This window comes from Phyllostomus hastatus, unplaced genomic scaffold (assembly GCF_019186645.2).
Source record: "Phyllostomus hastatus isolate PE091 unplaced genomic scaffold, TTU_PhHast_1.1 phas_scaffold_755, whole genome shotgun sequence".
NCBI lineage: Eukaryota > Metazoa > Chordata > Mammalia > Chiroptera > Phyllostomidae > Phyllostomus > Phyllostomus hastatus.
The window spans coordinates 3,765,937-3,785,719 of record NW_025334039.1 but is presented as its reverse complement, the minus strand read 5'-3'; the positions used below and the strand labels follow the sequence as shown (position 1 = coordinate 3,785,719).

At 47.3% G+C, this 19,783-nt stretch overlaps 1 protein-coding gene across 1 annotated transcript in view; it reads right to left on the bottom strand.

Moving 5' to 3' along the window:
* Nucleotides 1–7,505: 7,505 nt before the first annotated feature.
* Nucleotides 7,506–19,783, bottom strand: part of NUAK1 (NUAK family kinase 1) — a 72,983-nt gene continuing 60,705 nt past the window's right edge. The window contains exons 5-7 of the mRNA XM_045826408.1: nucleotides 17,618–17,737; nucleotides 15,421–15,553; nucleotides 7,506–12,171 (exon numbers count right to left, since the gene is read on the bottom strand). Of these exons, the coding sequence (XP_045682364.1) occupies nucleotides 11,015–12,171; nucleotides 15,421–15,553; nucleotides 17,618–17,737 (1,410 nt within the window). The 3' untranslated portion in view covers nucleotides 7,506–11,014. The remainder of the gene's footprint in view (nucleotides 12,172–15,420; nucleotides 15,554–17,617; nucleotides 17,738–19,783) is intronic.

The following is a 19,783-nucleotide window of genomic DNA, read 5'->3' as shown; positions in this document are numbered from 1 at the left end:
GATCATATGGTATTTGTCTTTCTCTCACTTGCTTATTCTACTTAGCATAATGTTCTCTGGGTCCATCCATATTGTCGTAAAGGGTAAAATTTTCTTCTTTTTTATGGCCGAGTAGTGTTCCATTGTATAAATGCCCCATTGTTGTTTTATACACTCATATATTGATGGACACTTGGCTGCTTCCATTTCTTGGTGACTGCAAATAACACTGCAATGAACATAAGGTTGTTTATGTTCTTTTGAATTACTGTTTTGGGTTCCTTTGGATACATTCCCAGAAGTGGGATCGCTGATTCAAAAGACAGATCCATTTTTAATTTTCAAGGTATCTCCATACCACTTTCCACAGTGGCTGCACCAGTCTGCAGTCCCACCAACAATACCAAAGGGTTCCCCTTTCTCCACATCCTCACCAGCACTGTTTGTTGATTTTTGGATGATAGCCATTCCAACAGGTACAAGATGGCATCTCATGGTGATTTTAATTCTCATTTCTATAATGATTAGTGATGTTGAACATCTTTTCATATGTCTATTGGCCATCTGTATGTCCTTTTTGGAGAAAAGTCCAGTCAGGTCCCTTGCCCATATTTTAATTGGGATGTTTGTTTTTTTGGTATTGAGTTGTGTAAGTACTTTATAAATTTTAGGTATTCAGCCTTTATCAGATGTATCAGTGAATATGTTCTCCCCTTCTGTGGGTTGTCTTTTTATTTTGTTGATGATTTCCTTTGCCATGCAAAATTTTTTAGTTTGATTTAGTCCTATTTGTTTATTTTTTTCTTTTCTTTCCCTTGCCTGGGCAGATATATCTGATAAAAAAAATTTCTATGGGCAACATTCAAGATTTTGCTGTCTGTATTTTCTTCTAGGATTTTTATGATTTGGGGTCTAACATTTAAGTCTTTGGTCCATTTTGAATTTATTCTTGTGTGTGGTATAAGAAGATGGTCTAGTCTAGTTTCATTTTTCTGCATGTATCTGTCCAATTTTCCCAACACCGTTTATTGAATAGACTACTTTTCAATACCCATTGTATGTGCTTGCTTCCTCTGTTGAATATCAATTGACTATAAAGTTGTGGGTTTATTTCTGTGTTCTCTATTCAGTTCCACTGATCTATGTGTCCATTCTTGGCAGTACCAGGCTGTTTTGATTACTATGGCCTTGTAGTATAGTTTGATCTTAGGTAGCATGATTCCTCCAACTTTGTTCTTCTGTCTCAGATTCACTATTGCTATGCAGGGCCTTTTGTAGTTTTATATAAAGTTTTGAAATATTTGTTTGAGTTCTGTGAAATACATCATTGGAATCTTGATAGGAATTGTGTTGAATCTATGGATTGCTTTGGGTAGTATGACATTTTAATGATGTTAATTCTTCCAATCCATGAACACAGTATACACTTCTATTTATTTGTGTCATTTTCAATTCCTTTCTTCAGTGTCTTATAATTTTCTGAGTACAGATCTTTTACATCCCTGGTTAGGTTTTATTCCCAGGTATTTTATTCTTTTTGAAGCAACTGTGAATAGGATTGTTTTCTTAATTTCCCTTTCGGTTAGTTCATTGTCGGTGTATAAAAATGCAGCTGATTTCCAGATCCTGCTACTTTGCTGAATTCATTCATCAGTTCTAGTAGACTTTTGGTGGAATCTTTTGGGTTTTCTATGTATAGAATCATGTTATCTGCAAAAAAAGACAGTTTTACTTCTTCCTTTCCAATTTGGATGTCTTTTATTTCTTTTTCTTATCTGATTATGGCTAGGACTTCCAGGACTATGTTGAATAAAAGAGATGAAAGTGGACATCTCTGTCTTGTTCTCATTCTTAAGCTTGTAGTTTTTATCCATTGAGTATGATGCTGGCAGTGGGTTTGTCATAGATGTCCCTTATTATGTTCAAGTATGTTCCCTCTATTCCCACTTTGCTGAGAGTTTTTATTATAAATGGGTGCTGGCTTTTATCAGAAGCTTTTTCTGCATCTATTGATATGACTACATGGTTTTCATCCTTCACTTTGTTTATGTGGTGAATCACATTTATTGATTTGTGAATGTTGTACCAACATTGCATTCACGGAAGAAATCCCACTTGATCGCAGTGAGTGATAATTTCAATACATTGCTTGCTGAATTCAGTTTTCTAATATTTTGTTGAGGATTTTAGCATCTATGTTTGTCAGAGATGTTGGCCTATAATTTTCTTTCTTTGCAGTGTCTTTTTCTGGTTTGGGAATTAGGATAATGCTGGCCTCATAAAATGAGTTTGGGAGACTTCCCTCATCTTGAATTTTATGAAATAGTTTGAGGAGAGGTGTTAGTTCTTCTTGGAATGTTTGGTAAAATTCCCCTGCGAGGCCAGCCATCTTGTCTAGTGCTTTTGTTTGTTGGGAGTGTTTGGATTCCTGCTTTGACTTCACTAGGCGTAATCTGTCTATTCAGATTCTCTGGTTCCTCCTGATTTAGTTTTGGAACAGTGTATGTTTCTAGGAATTTATCCATTTTGTCCAGGTTGTCCAGTTTGTTGACATATAATTGTTCACAATATTTTCTTGTAAATCTTTTGTATTTCTTTGGTGTCAGTTGTTATTTCTTCTCTTTCATTTAGGATTTAATTTATTTGGGTCCTTTCTCTATTTTTTTCTTGATGAGTCTGGTTAAAGGTTTGTCAGTCTATTTTATCTTTTCAAAGAAACAGCTCTTGGATTCATTGATCTTTCGTATCATTTTTTTAGACTCTATTTTGTTTATTTCAACTCCATTCTTTATTATTTCTTTCCTTCTACTGACTTTGGGCTCTGTTTATGGTTCTGTTTCAAGTTCTATTAAGTGTGAAGTTAGATTGTTTATTTGAGCTTTTTTTTTTTTTGGCTTTTTTTTGGTGCTTTTCTAAAGATAGGCCTGTAATGCTATAAATGTCCCTCTTAGGATTGCTTTCCCAGCGTCCCACAGATTTTGAATTGCTGTGACTTCACTTTCATCTGTTTCAAGGTACCATGTTGATATCTTCCTTGATCTCATTGTTGACCCATTCATTGTTCAATAGCATGTTATTTAGCTTCCATGTCTTTGTGAGTTTTTCAGTGTTTTTCTTGTTATTGATTTCTAGTTTCATAGCATTTTGGTCAGAGAAGATGCTTGGAATCTTTCCTTCATTTTGGAATCTTCTTAACCAGGAGGACTCTCATGAACTTCGACTTAATCTCACAGGCAGCATTATCGCACTATTCTGGATTCCCCAAAAAGCCTGAGCATGGGATTATGATTTGTTTCTCTAGAAGGGGAGGCAAGTTTTCCCAAGCTCCCCATGTCTCTTTATTTTACCATCATGCCCAGATACGTGTGTTTATGAAAAGCTAGTCTAAGCAGCAACCACTGCCAGGGACCATCTGTACTGCATAGGGTCTGAACCCATGACCATGGCCTCTTTGGAGCTGACCAGCAGGATGGTTCTGAGGTCTGTCTGCATCAGGCTTTCTGCTTTGCACACTTCCTTTTGCCTGGGATCCAAAGCCTGGTGTCTGAAACTTCTGGAATGCCCTTGGCACTGCTGAATCCCATGTTTTTCAGCTTCAGTGATTCACAAATTCCAATTTGCAGAACTTTCTCAGAATAGCTATTTCTGTGGAGCCCCTTTTCTCCAGCTGCCTCCAAAATGAACTGTTCTCCACTCTCAGTTTCTCCTGACTGTGAGACGTTCTTCTGGAATTCCAGCTTGGGACCATGCCTGCGTCATCACCTTGCTCTGGACTTTGAAGACATGGCAATCCTCTCCTTTTTGTGTGATTGAAGTCGCTGTTGCAATGCCTGACTGACCCCAGGCAGGTTCATGCGGCCCAGCCTGGCATCCTGTGTTTCCAGATGGCTCCAAGCAGTCGCTTTGAGCGATCAGCCCTCCAGAAGCAGGGTCCCCAGCACAGGCAACAGTATGGAGAGCCCTGCCGGGGGGTGAGTGTGAATACACAGCTTTGGATAGGAGGAGCCCTGCCACTGAAGACCTACTGTCCCTCTACTGAGTTCTGAGCCACAGCAGGTGCTCAGAATGGAGCAAGACTCACTCCTCCACCCCATTCCACTCTAGAGGAACTAAGAAACCTGAACCAACTCCACTGATTCCATCTGCTGAGCCTGGTCTTCTAGAACATAAAATCAGTGGGGTACTGGGGGACAGTGGCTCTTTCCATATTTGTTTGGAGAGTGCATTGACTTGGGCCGGCGTCTTCATTCCTGACGGTATCTGTTTAGATTCTGCAGAAAAATACCATGTACATGAACAGGGATGGTAATGGGATGGGGCTTGTGATCAAGGAGACCAACTTGAAGAAGGACCATCTCAGAAGCACAACAGAGCCATTAAGTGCCTGGGCTCAGAAGCCGGTCAGCCAGGCCTTTATTTAAATCCAGCTGCACGTGTAACAGTTGGGCAACTTGTGCAAGTTACCGCACACTCCCAACCCTCAGTTTCCTCATCTGTACAAATGGAGATAAGGGAAGAGGAAGAGCATGAAAAGAGATGATGTATGGAAAGGGTGGACACACTGCCTGCAGCTCAGTAAGAACTCGGTCAACACTAGCAATAATGATTTTCATTTATGCTGGGATCTTCCCATGGGAAGCAAACTTAGGTTGTGACAGAGACACTACGTGTCCATATGATTCCATCTTATTTCCCACTTTTTAAGTACAATAGACTTGAAGACGATCCAGGAAGTTAGGTTGGGGTCAGGTGACGTGAGTTCTGGCCAATGGGATGTGGGCACAGATGATGTACATCACATCCAGGGCTGATTCAGAAAAGATCTTGACTCTCCCTCCTCTCCCCAGCTGGGCGTGAAGAACCCTATGATGGCAGAACCACAGGATGGAAGCTCAGATCCCCCAGTGCCTGCATGGAGACAACATGATGCGAGAACGGCCCAACCAGTATCGAACTTGGTGAGGGTAAGAAATAATTGCTTGTCATATGGAGCCACTGACATTTCAGGGCTGATTTGTCCCTTTAGCATAACACAGTGTATCCAGAAGAATTTGCAAATGAAAACGAGCACAGGGAGTGGAGAGGGAGCCAGCCAATCAGAACATAGTGGATATTCCCAGTCGGGTAGCAAAGGGCAGTGTAAATTTTTCATCCGTAGAAATATAACTGTCGCAATTTACAGACAAACTTGACGGCACAGTTTCTGCACAGTTCCCTACTGGAACCAGACAGTTGTGGCAATGCGGGGCAGGGTTTTGTGACATGAAACCCGTGCTCTGCACTTTCTGATCTTTATAGAGGGTCCCCGCTGCTCCGCTTCCATGTCCCCAACTTTGCATGATTCTGTGGATGAAAAACATCCTTTCCATAGATTTCAATAAACCGGCGGTGAATTTCTGCAGTGGAAACAGATTCTCATTTAAAATGCACGTCATGGCATGTATCTCGTCTGGGGACCACCTGCCGAAGGAAGCAGCCATTTGTAATTAAGGGTATGAAAAGTCATGATTACAGCCGGTCCGCGTTAGAACGGCACCACATCTGTTTGGCAAAACACCACACTCCCTGGACCAGGGTTGTCCTGTGCCAATGGACCAGAAATTAACTCTGTAAAACTCTGTTTGGAAGACACAAGGGCCTTGCACGTGCTGTCCCTGCTGCCTGAAATGCTCACTCTTCCCATAGCTGGTTCTTCATCTTCAGACCTCTGCCCAAAAGTCACCTCTTCAGAGATGCCTTCCTGGACTACTCTTCACACAAGAAGTACTCCCCTCCCTTAATTCTTTATCTCTGCACCCTACCCATTTCTTTCACAGCCTTTATTACAATCCGTTATGGGGGCAGCTTTGTTTCTTTGTTTATTATCTGTTTCTCCCACCAGATCTAGGTAACCATGAAATACATCCTGACTCTAGAATTCCAGGTATATGAACTAATAAAGCCCTTATCGTGTTTAAGCACGTTTCAGCTGGGTTATCTCATATTTTAGTTGATTTTACAAACATCTTTCCTCTCTATAGCATTATATTGTGGTCTCCCTGAAACTAGCTGTATCAGTTTAAAATCTTCTATGTGTCAAGCCCTATATTAGGTGCTTTCATTTAATTTTCACAATAACTCAGAGTTAGGGATGATTTAATGCTATTTCATAGTTGAGGCCCAAAAGGTGTAACTTTTTTTGTTGGCTCTGCATCCCTTCTGTTGGGAGAGCTGCCCTGCCCTACTGTGTGACTCTGAAGGAGCTGTCATTCAAGCATACCACGAGGCGGGCACAAGCTCCAGGCTGGCCAATCAGGGCATCTTTCTACCTGGATTCTGTGACTGGGCCAGAGGAAGACACATGATCGCAGCAAAGCCAATCACAATGCTTCCTTGGCTCAACAATGCTGGGATAGTAAGAATCTATCTCTGACTCAAGCATCACACACTAACGGGACCTATTACCCCAAGAGCTCTCTTGTGGCCATGCAGGAGAGCCTAAGAACGAAATCCACATTTAGTGAGAATGAGTAAAACAGAAGCCAGTAACATCACTTGAACCCCTGGATCCAGCTGTGCCTGAGACATACCCTTTGACTTACATGAAGCAGTAAATTCATCCGGGTACTTAGCACGGCCTGAGTTGTGTTTCTGCCACTTGCCACTGAATAAGGATGATGTGAGCACAATGTAGAAGCTCAGTAAGTGTACATTCTCTCGATTTCACTCCAGGTATGGAGTAAAAGATGTGATTTCTTTGGAAAGTCAGGCTTTTCTTGCATCGATCTCCCAACACGGCTCTTCAGGACAGAGCATGACTCCCTAAGGTTTGATTCGAAAACAGGGCTCGATGTCATTTCATATTGTGACTGGGACCCAGGACTCCAAATCTCCCCGTTAGTCACCCTCCTTCCCAAGGGTTTTCTGGAGGGTCTTTGTGCGGAAGGAACAATGGCAAAGTGGGACCCGGGATGTCCCTTTATTACAGGCAGAGCAGAGGCCTTCCCCAGGAGGAAACAAGGCCCTCGGATCTCGGATCTCGGATCTCGGACCCTGAGCAATCAGATTAGGGATCTGTCTGCCCTTAGGGTAGAAGGAGGTGCCAAGGACGGGAGGTGGGGTGTGGGGGGTGCCGACGTGGGAGGAAGCCAAGGCTGGGTACACAGCATGGCTGTTAACCTCTGACGGTTAACCTCTAGCCCAGGCTGAAGGAACTGGGTCAGCAGTCTCCTTTGAAAACCAGAACTGAGAACATGTCAATTTGAAAGTGACCAGATAAGCCAAGATGGGGATTAGATCGGGAAGAAGAAAGCCAGGCTATGAAAAGAGAAGAATAAAGCTGATGTGCGAAGAGGGGCGGAAGAGAGGGCCTCCTGCTCCCGGTCCCAGCTGCCCGTGGCCACGGCTGTGCATCTCCTGAGAACTTCAGATAAATTCCCCTTCTGTGCTTGAGCTAGCCTGAGCGGGTCTCTGCTGCTGACCCCCATTCTGTCCCTGATTTCACCGAAAGAAAAGCAACCAAAGAAAGAAGCAAGGTCCCGGTTCAGTTCAGGTCATTGCAATTTATTTAATTTAAAAATAAAAACAGAAACAAAAACAAAACAGAAATCCGTTTCCAATGAAAATACAAACACTTTGGGTGGTTATCCAGCTTTTTTGTTTGTTTGTTTTGGTTTTTTCCCTGTAGGCTGTCCTGGGCTCAAACCAATCGAGTGAGTGAAAACCAATTTTGACTGGAGCCATAGAGCATGTTGCACCAATTAAATTACACCAATATATTATTATAATACCTTTGAAATGCCTTTCAGACCAATAAATAAGAAAAGACAAATTCAAATAAAAAAGTCAACTTTTTATTACCAAAAAAAAAAATAGAAATTAAATAAAAGTCACAACATGGTTTTTTTTTTTCTTAAAAAAAAATGTGCAGTCAAGTTTCTCTCTCTCTCTCTTTTTTTTTTTTCTTCTAGGAATGATACCATGCCAGTTAATCCCTACAGAACATTTCCAGTTTGGCAATAAGCAGTCAGTCGATCATTCACATTTGTACTCAAGACAGCAGGCCTGAGCGACACTCAACCTGAATTTTACCCTGAACAGTGCTCCCTGTCATCTGAAGCAGCAGCACCTTGCAACAGGGATGGAAATTCAGTGAGTTCCTAGCATTTTCGTGTGGCCTGGGGTCTTGAAGCACTTCCTGAAAACTGATCATGCCTTGAAATCTACCTGTAAAAAGAAGTATCATTCTACTCCTTTGGCAGACTTGTAAACTAAGACACTGAAAGGCCCACGGAGGCAAGGGAGGGACCAGGAGAGCCGACAGTGAATCCCCTGCCGGGTCCACCAGGTCATAAAAGTGTCTCCCACCTGTGATCCCGTGGAAATGCATCAAGCACGACCTCCTTGGCTGGGGATTGGCTGGTAGGGACGGTAGGACTTAAAGAGGAAGCAGGGAAGTTGCTTTTCTGGGCTTTCCCCTCTACTCCAGGGTTTTCCTTGAAAAGACAGAGCCAACATCACATCTAGAATCCGAGGATTTAGCAGAATGTCAGAAGCAGGCAGGGCCTGAGAGACCAGCTAATCCGCCCTTCCAGCTCTCAACGAAGGGAAAACTTAGTGCCCCAAACTCTGCAGGTGCCTAAGGCCACCGGCTAGTTAGCAGCGCACCAGGACTCGACTCCCAATCTCTGCCTCTGAGTGGAGGCCTGCCTTTGCTAGAATCCAGTCTGGGTGTATTGACAAAAGAGAACATACATGTGTGTTTCTCCCTTTTCTTTTTTTGTTGTGGGGAGGAGTGAGAATGGTTTTTCTTAATAGTGTCATTTTTATTTAAAAATTAGAAGGCTGGAAAATACTAAACAGAGGCAATTACTTGGCAGAAGGCAAAAAAATAAAAAATCAACCAGTAGCTAGGTGTGATTCCTGACTCACGCTGACAGCTCCCAGCAAGGCCGGTGGCCATGCACGAGGCCCGGCCACGTGGCAGCACCGGGTGCTCGGAAAAGGCTGCATGAAATGAGATCAGGAGCAGGGAGCTCCGAGGTTGCAGAATGCCCTCCATGCACCCACACACCCTCCGCACACAATTTGCCACCTACGGAATTTTTCTTCCCTTTTGAACCTATAATGGAGCTCAGGAAGGAGGTGGAATTGAATGAAAGGAAACGGAGAAGCTTCCCACAATACATTACTCAGCTCGACCCGAAGGGAATGCACAAGGCAAAACCCCAGAGCTGGTGGCAAAGGGGAGACATGCAGCCATCTCCTTAGGGAAAGGGCGGCTTCATTCTAATGAATGTTCTTAGTGCCTTAAGGTGAGTTCTTTCCCATCTCCATGTGAGCCATTACCTGCTGGTTTTCCCCAAAATGAAAAGACTAGCTCTCCCATCATATTTCCAGGTGGCTACCCAAAGTCGGCCATCTTGAAACAAGGGTTTCAATCTCCCCAGGCCAGTAGAATCTGAAGTCACCCCAAATTCACAAATAAGACCATTAATCCCAAACCCAGGATCTAAGGATGTGCCATTGTGGGAGTGATGTCTTGTCCCCTGCAACCTGGGTGTCGAGAAGTTAAACACCTAGTCCTGTTGCTCTTTAAGATAAGAGTCCTATCACATGGCTTCCCTGCCTCCTCCAGAACCACGTGGGTGACTTTTAGGGAAATGTCTCCTCTTCTGTAGGCTTCCCCCCACCCACTCCGCTCTTCCGACACCTCATTCACTTGAATGGATGAAACATTCTTTTCCCCCCGAAGCCTGGGAGCCTTAGGCGAAGCCTAAGTTCACGCCCATGGCACTGAATACTTAGATTTGGGGGGAAAGCACCTTCTGCCTGACTTTCCTTTACTCACCCAAATATCCCACCTACACACTAACTCCCTGGAAGCAAACTCGCCCACCTCTGAGGATCCCACGTTTGGTGGGTGGGGAAACCGTCTGCTATTACTAAACAGGGTCAATGGCTGAGCCAGTTGCTCCTTTGGAGACTACAGACAGTATTACATCCAATTCAGAGCATTCGTGCAGGTGAGAATGAACCCAAGAGGCGGCATTCCAGTTTAATATTGAGATGTTAAAGAAATCAGTAAGTTGCCCCCTTGCTGGTGCGGGTCAATTTCCACTCATCCATGCAAGGACCAGAGAGAGTCCCAAGCTCTATTATACACCGAAGTTTTGACCTCTGACACCACCATCCTTTTTGCATCCACCCTTAGGAAGTTGTGCTGAAGAACAAGGCAGACATCCGGAAAGAAGCCAAAAAATCACTATGGGCTGACTCAAAGTCCTTAGCCAAGTTCAGGGCCTTCTCTCTCTGACCAAGGCCCTGTCTTCCATTCAAGGTAGAGTAGCAACTTAACAAATGCCACACCAGTAGCATTAAAAGATAACAGAGACCCCACAGGATGCCCTAACCTAATTCCCAGGCGCCTTGCCAGGTCAAGGATGGCAACCACATGGCATGAGTGCTACTGCCCCTCTTCCCATCCCCACGGCAGCCATGACTATTCGATCATAGTACTGCTTCCCGTGGGCCTGGGCTACTCACACCAGCACAGCCAGCAGCCACTATCAATCGATCACTGATGCAAGCGCAGGTTGCTGAAATCTATTTGCCAACCCCATGCCGTCAGACCAAGCTTGCTACTGTGAGGAGAGAAAGAGCAAGCTCTGAGCTCACTCAAAGCAGATGGCCCCAGTCTCTCCTGTCCCTCCTCCAGAAGCGTTTGGACGACTTCTAGGGAAATGCTCCCTCTCCCATATGCTTCCTCCCCACTCCCTAAGTGCTGGCCAACACCACCTCCCCTGGACAGCTGGTCCTCCAGGAGGTGCCATAAAGCCAATGCCAATTAGGACCCAAATTCTAACTGGTAGTTGACAGGACTGGCAGAGAGCCCACTTGCTGGTTTGAGGCTGCAAACTGGGCCAAGCAAGACGGCACCAACCCTTTTTCCATCTATCATCATGGCCAGCAAAGGGGTAACCAGCTCGTCAGCACAAGTCATTACCTCCCTTCCTCCCTGGTGCCCACCCCCACCCCGCCCCCACACCCTGGGGCGCTAGTTGAGTTTGTTGCAGATCTCCAGCGCTTTCTTGTAGACCTGAGTCACGTCATCCATGTCCGTGAGGAGGGAGAAGCTGCTGTCTCCCAGCCGGTTCCGGTACCGCTTCAGGTACTGGGGCCGCGGCCGGTTCTGGAGCCCCTCAAAGTCCTGGATCTGGAGGAAGTTTTCGGCCGAGACGCAGCTGCGGATGCGCTGCCGGGCAGGGCGATTCTCCTGCAGATCCAGCAAGTCAAAGGAGTCGCTGGACAGGACACTGTCGTCGCTGATGACGCTGGAAGGCCGGCTGTAGCTCCGGGAGAGGCCCTCCGCAGCGGGGACGCTGGGCTCCAGCAAGGATTCCAGTGTGGGCATTTCAGGGCTGGCCAGGGCGGGGTCCATGGTGCCCGTGGAGTACTTGCTGCTGTGTTTCAAGATGCCCTTCCTGCGGCAGGAGAGGCTGTGGGCAGTCACCCTGGCTGGGTCCGGAGGGCTAGGGGACGGGATGCTGCTGCCCATCCCATCGTTACTGTCCAGCAGCTCCGAGGACTCGCTGCGCTCTGGGGAGGAGTAGTAACCCGATTCTCTCTGCTGCGTCTTTTTCAAGATGCCTTTCTTGGGCATGGTGGCCGACTGTTTGGGGCTGAGTTTGCCTGGCACCTCTGCCTCCGGGGAGCTTGGGAGGGGCATGCCAGTCCGACACAGGTCCTGCTCCATCTTGAAAGCCGAGGGAAGGGCGGGACTGACGACACCTTCGATGAAGCCGGTGCTGTGAGAGCGATGCTCGCTGTTGCTTCGCTTCTTCAGGATCCCCTTGGGCCTCTTGGAACTCAGCTTGGATGGGCTCTCGGGCACCGAGTCCTGGCCAGACTGGGCAAAGTCATTCTCTTTCTTGGACTTCTTCAGCGACCGCTGCCGCTCCAGCATGACCTCGGAAGCCCCGGGTTTCGCCAGGCCCTTCATTTTGGCCTCAGCCTCAGCCTGCAGCCCCGTGGAACGGTGGTGCCAGTCGATAATCCGGGCCAGGAGCGGGGACTCGGAGTTGTGAAGGGCATCGCAGTCACAGACGCTGCTCTTGTAGCCCCAGTTCACCCACCAGTGGTTGGCGATGTCCTCGATGGTGGCCCGGCGGTCAGGGTTCACCATCAGCATCCACCGAATGAGTCCTCGAGCATCTACGGGACAAGAAAAAAAAAAAAAGGAAGATGACTTCGTGGGAGCTCCCGGCTTTGGGACGGGGATGACACTCCAGGAACGGCTCAGGAGGCATGCTCACTTTCGGGAAGCTCCAGCTGGAGTCCCGGTCCAGCCAAAGTCTTCCAGACTGTATCTCAAAAGCATCATCAAAACTTAAGAACCATAGGCCCGTGCGCCATCCCATCCTGGCATGCTGTTCCTGTCTGAGTGAAAGAAGGTCATGAACTACCGAGCTCTCCATCAACTCCAGTCTCTATAAAACGGGCAAGGCCATGTACCCGGGAAAGAATCCAGACCCAGCCCCTAGCAGGACCCCACCGCTCCTTTGGGGAATATCGTTTCACCAAAAGGGAAAGCAGGTATAGATTACCATGGCTCTCTTTCGTCCTCCAAAGGTAGGCTTGTATAAACACGCGGAGCTCAGGGTCGCTGGGAAAGCGTGGAGGCACGAAAAGGAAATTTGGGGCTGAGATGACGAGGAAAGGGCTCCTCCCCAGAGAGGGGAAGACAGAGGAGGGTGGAGAGGAGCTCAGACCTGGCACACCTGGGCAGTGAAAGGGGCCCTGCCCAAGGCGTGGCCGGGTGCTGTGCCCCGCACCCCGTGAGCTCACCTCCGTCCCCTCTCCGACATAAGCCACAGCGTGCTGAGCTGTCAGATCAGAGAGCTGATCTGCGTGTGCTATCAGCTTACCGCCCATCTGAGAAACTCCATTTGCAAACTTCTGCTGCCAGAGAGTTAGGGGGAAGCCCCCAAAGGGATGGTGAGGAGGCCACAGGAGCCAAATGACTCTCACAGCTTAAAACCTGACTTTAAAGATCAAACTAGCCCAGGCTGGCATAGCTCAGTGGATTGAGCGTGGGCTGCGAACCAAAGCATCGCAGGTTCGATTCCCAGTCAGAGCACATGCCTGGGTTGCAGGCTATGGCCCCCAGCAACCGCACATTGATGTTTCTCTCTCTCTCTCTTTCTCCCTCCCTTCCCTCTCTAAAAATAAATAAAAATAAAATCTTAAAACAAAAAAATCAACCTGTGCTTCCCCCGTGGGGACTGAATGGTATCCAGGGAAGGCGCCACCTCCCCGCTGCCCCACCACTTATGTGAGCTAATGAGTAGCTCACAAGCACCTGACAAGGGGGCCAGGGGTGAAGTGCACCCTTGAAAAGTGACAGGACAATGCTCATTCAGTCATTCAACAATATTTTCTGAACCCCTATAATGTGCCAGAAATTCGAGTTAGGTGCTGAGGCAAATAAGACCGCCATAGAGGTCACCTTGAAATTTCTCCAAAAAAAAAAAAAAAAAAATATTCAAAGCAGGTTGGCTTATTGAGAAAATATAGACAGAGATGAATGTCTCTATCTACTAATATATAATAGTTTGTGCTTGTTATTCACAGGCTCTGTACTAGGAAATTCACTAAAATTTATTTGCAACTTCAAAGTCCATATTTAGGGTGCCACCCCAGTCACTTGAGGGCACAGAGTGGCAGAAAACACACGTCGCACCAACACACGTGTGTGTTCCCAGCGGAGGTCCAACGGGGGACAACGGTCTGCCTGGCTGTTTCACTCTCCTGCTAACAAGTGTCCTTACAAGTGTCCTTTTCGGCCTATGCAGTCCACGTCTTTCACCTGGTGGCACTTTGTGTTGGTGACCTCATGGCACAGAATGCCCCCAGGGGTAGCTCGGGAGTGCTGTGCCGAGTTCCTAAGCGTGGGAAGGCTGCGGCGAGCCTTTTGGAGGAAATGTGTGAGTTAGGCACAAGCTTCGTTCAGGCGCCAGTTAGAGTGCTACTGGCCGCGAGTTCGATGTGAATGAAAGAACAACGTATTTTAAGGGAGGTGTCTTTACACAGAAGCATACATAAAACAAGATTGTGTATTGATCAGCTGTCAAAAATGGTGTGACCAGAGCCCTGGCTGGCATAGCTCAGTGGATTGAGCATGGGCTGTGAACCAAAGTGTCCCAGGTTCGATTCCCAGTCAGGGTACATGCCTGGGTTGCAGGCCATGACCCCCAGCAATTGCACATTGATGTTTCTCTCTCTCTCTCTTTCTCCCTCACTTCCCTCTCTAAAAATAAATAAATAAAAATCTTAAAAACAAAACAAAACAAAAATGGTGTGACCAGAGGCTCACAGGAATGGAGCCCTGTGTTCCCCTGAGGAACAATGCTTAGTGGTCACAAACTCAGTGTGCACAGCAATTTTATAGACTGTAACTACCAATAATGAGAACGGCCTACGTGTGTCTGGGTGTATACATACATAGTATGTATGTGTGTGTGTATACACACACACGCACCTATATAGATGAAGTATTTGTGTTCTCCGTATTCCCAAAACGGCCCTGGTACACGCCCTTCCCCTCCACGCACGGCACCCTCCCATCAAGAGATGGAGCTTAGGGTTGCTTTGACTAATGGAACGTGGCAGAAGGGACATTATCTGGCTTCCAAACCCAGACATTAAGAAGGCCTGGTGGCTACTCCTTCCTCCTTCTCAGAGCCCTGAGCTGCCACGCCAGAAGTCCTGGCACCCTCCTGGACTCAGAAGCCTGGGGAGACACCGCCTGGAGAAGGAGCCCACGTGGAGGTGTCTCAGCAGCAGCTACGGCCCCCGCTGCCACCTGACTGCAGGTGCCGGAGAAATCCCAGGCAAGGCCAGGAGAGCTCTAGCCCACCCAGGGAATCGAGAGGCATGCTTACTTGCTTGTTGTTTAAACCACTGAGTTTGTTGGGGGTGTTTAGGGATAGAGCTGTTAAGCAGCGACAGGTCATGAAACAGCCGTGCCTACACGTCACAGCCCGCAGCCAGGACACAGTGGTGAGGAGGAGCAGTTGTCACCCTCGGGGCCCTTACAGTCTAGGGAGGGTGCTTTGCATGGATCGGAAGGGACTTCCTGTAATAATACCTGTGCCCAAGTTTTTAATTGTTAGTGGAGAAACTGAATCCAAACAGAGTCAGGTATTCACCAGGTTCACATGGCAAGCAAACAGGACCCCTAGCCTGTCTGCCATGTAGAACGCTTATTTGGGAACTTTCACTTGGGCAAAGTCTGGGCAAAGCAGCCTACCAAGCCAGCTTTGCCAGATGCCGAAGATCTGGACAAAAGAAAGTGGAAAAGTGGAAGACTCCTTCCAGACAACACAACAGAAGCAGACAGTGTGAGTGAGGGCAGGGACGCACCACGCCCACTCAACCCCTGACCCTTCCCCCAGCACGCACCTGAGGGCTGCGTGGGCTCCCGGTACTCTCCGCTGCTGATCTGCCGAATGAGGTTTTTGTGATCGAAACCATCGAAGGGCATTGTTCCATAGACGAGAGTGTAAAGCAACACGCCCAGGGCCCAGCTGTCCACCTGGAGCAGAGAGACAGGACATGTAGGAGCTGGGAAGTAGATTCTGGTTGCCTGGCAAACCATTAGCATCCACAGCGTGTGAGCAGCCAGCCCCAGTGACCCCAGGGACTGAATTCAGCACCTGGCAGGCAGGTTCCCCTGGCAGCCTGACAACTGATAGGCAGGGCAGCTGCGCATTTCCACTTCAAACCAAGACCCACGGTCCCCACCTACATGAGAACTCCCTCAAATAGAGCATCTTCTTTGACCCTCACCAGTTTTGTGAAAATAGGTAGGGCCTGGAGGACTCTCACCCGCCCCCCACTTGACAGATGAGAATACTGAGGCACAAGGACCTCAATAGTTTCTTGGGGGGTCCCACCCCAGGGACGGAGGTTAAGGCTGGGATGTGGGGGCTCTTCGCTCCTGATCCAGAAATCAATTCCTTCCTGTACCGTCTTCAAATGGAACGGGTGGCGAACCCAAATGCTCACGGGAGCCCAGCAGACAACACCCGTGAACAAAGCACGAGAAAACTGGGGACTACAGCGTGGAGGGCGGGGCTCCGAGACAGACGGAGGCGTCCTTCCGTCCTTCCGTCCTTCCGCCCATCTGCACGCACGCTGCCTCCCCTCCGCTAACTGCTGCCTCGCGGTGATGTGGGACCCGCACTACTGGGTCCTTCGGGTTTTCCAGAGAAGTCATTAACCAGGCTTTCATGTGAAATCTCCTAGTTATTAAATGTTTGCTCTTTTTTCTTTTCTTTTTTTTTTTAGAAAGACTAATGTAGCCAAATAAAGCACGCTTGCTGGCCAGATCACAGGCTGCCAGCTTATAACCTCGGAAACAGATCCTCAAAGATCAAAGAAGCCTTCGTTTCTATGATAAATTTACAGTGTCAGGTTTCTGCAGTTTTGTAAATGGAATCCGATGCCCCTCCCTCACACTCCTACTTCAGAAAGACTTCCTCTTCACTGTAATTGGCAGAGGCTCTTGGCATCCCTCTCTCCAGCCTCCAGCCCTGCCCCCAAACACTCTCAAACAGATAAATATTTGGAAGGAAACATTTCAACCCAGTGAACAGCTGCTATTTAAAGAATACTGAGTGGATGCAATCTCTCCGTAAAGAGAACCGTCTTTTTTAAAGAAAAGAGTCACTCGCAACTCACCCGTTTTCAAAATAACATTTCCACTGAACGCATCTTTCCCAGAGGCCCCCCAAAGCCTTGAGCATATAAATACATTTCTCGTGAATTAGAAGATGCAATTAAAATGTAGTTCCTTAGTAGAAAAAAATACAGGCTGTCAAAATTACGTGCAAGAAGGTAGTCACTCCCGGAGGTAGGGAGGTTTTGGTTTGATGTTTGTTTTACGTGTCCTGTTATACTGAGGAAACACTGAAAATCTGTCTAAATCTTGAGGCATGACTAAATTATGGGATATTTATTCATACCATAAAACTTCGTGTCATTATTAAAAACTACACTTTTAATAATGAATTAAAAATGGCACAGTATAATGTTAATAAAAGGCAAATTATATATACATATACGAGGACCTCAATTATTTTTTTAAATGCAGAGATTTACACTGGGATAAAGTCTTTAAAAAGGTCACAAAAAGCCCTGGCTGGCGTAGCTCAGTGGATTGAGCGCGGGCTGCGAACCAAAGTGTCGCAGGTTCGATTCCCAGCCAAGGTACATGCCTGGGTTGCAGGCCATGACCCCCAGCAACTGCACATTGATGTTTCTCTCTATCTCCCTCCCTTCCCTCTCTAAAAATAAATTTTAAAAAATAAAATCTTAAAAAAAAGTCGCAAAAATATTAACTGGTTATCTTTTGTGGGTTGATTACAGGTAAATTTCTTTTCTCTTTTAGGCTTTCCAGGATTTTTCAAATTTTCTCTCGGATGTGCATGTGATGGCTTTTATAATCAAACAAAGAAAAGTTTTCTTTGCTTATTTTGTTTTTTTTTTTTTTAAATATCTCCTGGATCCAGCTCTTGCCCTTTGGCCTTTTCTCCCTCTAGGACCCCCCACAGCCCGCCAGACACAGCCTGCCAGACACAGCAGGCACCCCGCTCACCTCCGGCCCTCGGTACGGCCTCCCATTGACGATTTCAGGAGACGCGTAGAGCGGGCTGCCACAGAACGTCTGCAGGAACTTGTCCTTCTGGTACAGGTTGGAAAGCCCAAAGTCAGCAATCTACGAAAACAAGCAAGATCCAGGGAGGTTTGTTTAGCGTGGCAGTTAGCGTCTGCACCAGCTGAACTCACCCCCCCACTCCTGGCACTGGAGCAGCGGAGAGGCACCCGGTGGGTCTGCCGGCTGAGCCACCCTTTTCTCTCCAGCCCTGGGTCTTCCTAAAAGGACCAGTCACCAGGACTGGGCCAGTGATTCCCAGCTGCGGCCCCTGGCATCCCACACCAGTTCTGCCACATCTACACGCTGCCTGCTCGATTACTTAAAATTACCCCTTACGGGGCCTCTCCATCTTCAATTTAGACTTGCCTGAGAAACGTCCACGAAATCACAGACTCGGGGTTTCTGATGAACACCGAAGTGCACAACTGTTCATTTGAAAGCGTTCATCGGTGGCCTACCTAAAATCACACGGCAGCGCGGCGGTGTGCATATCACACTTCGGAAAACCCTTACCTGTGCACCTGACGCCACCACCTTCTGACCCACCCACACTGATCGGAACTGTAGTGGCCCACCTTGCAACCCTAGACGAAACAGACATGGGACTCCGGGGTCTGAGTCATCATATTCCAGCCATCTGCATGACATGGCGCAGGGCCCTTAGCCACTCTGAGCCTCAGTTTACCCACCAGAATATGGGAATCCATGATCCCTATCTTGTTCCAGCTCACAAGATCATTGTGAGAAGGACGAGGAAAACAAATCCATCCAGATGAGACCCTGATGGCAAAAGTGCTTTATAACCTTCAGGTCTTCGTGTGCCGTGCAAATGTTTCACCTAACCTTGCTTCTCTTGTATTGCATGCCCTGTGAAGTCCTTCTCTTTCCCTTTAGTCTCTTGAGAAGTGTTTTAATTATCCTTTGTAGCAGCACTCTCACCTGTATCTGTATATGTGTGTGTACATGTTTTTCCATACATATCACCTACACACATATAATGTGTATAGATTACGTACACATGTATATATGCGCATATATTTGTATATGTTTTTCACCTTGCCTATTAGATTCCAAGTCCCCTGAGGTAGGTGGCAGGTTCTGCATTTTCCCCTCATCTTTGTATCGCCAACTGCTTAGCACCTGCCCTCACCTAAGAAACACCTGTCACTACAACAGGCATTATATTTTCCAAAGCACAAGATAATTAGTAGATGATACAAAATCATGACCTCAGTTACTACTCACTGAACACCCTCCAAGTATCAAGCACTGCTCTAAGCACTTTACACCCTCAAATCCAATCCTATCCAAAACCCCACTGATACAGCAGTGTGCATGTCCTTCCTGCCACTGAGCTGTTCGCCTAAAAATAGTTAATATGAAAATGGTCAATTTTGTGTCATGGGTATTTTACGTGTTTTAAAAACCCCATTGAACAGATGAGGAAACTGAGGTTTAGGGAGATGAGGTGGTTCAGCCCAGGCAAGCTAACCAGTAATCAGCAATGTAAACCCCTGTGTCTCTAAAGTCTCCGACCACCGAGCCATTTGCCCCCCGGGGACAGCAAATTTCACTCCACTCTAAGCCTTTCGCTGCAGCCCTGCGAGCTGAGCCACAGTGGGCCGCCGGTCCCCAAGCTGATTTCCATGTGGGGCTGTACACAGGCTGAGTGATTCATCCACTGCCCAGAGAGCAGCCCGGCCTGACCACAAATGTGCTGGAGCTCTGTGTTGAGTGAAACCCCCAGAATAAGCCTATTTTGTGAAAGTCAGCCCTGAATGAATGGAATGTCACTGAAAGTAGCTGGGGAAAAACCACCCTCGGAAAACACATTCTCGGGGTTCGGATTGCACCTAATTGCCCTGAATTCCACCTTCTTATCAAGGTCCCTGCCTGGCTTGCTTGCAGGAAGTTGGTTGGAAACTCGATGAAGTGTGCCCTGTCAACCAGAAGAGGAATGAACCGGCTGTCACCCTGGGACACACGGAGAAGTCACAGGCTTCATCCTCTCTGACCGCCGCCGAGGCAGGACCTCCGCCAGCACACTGCCCATCCTGTGGAAAATAGGTCCCCTCCCCACCCTCCAATGTCTGCGGTGTCTGGGGC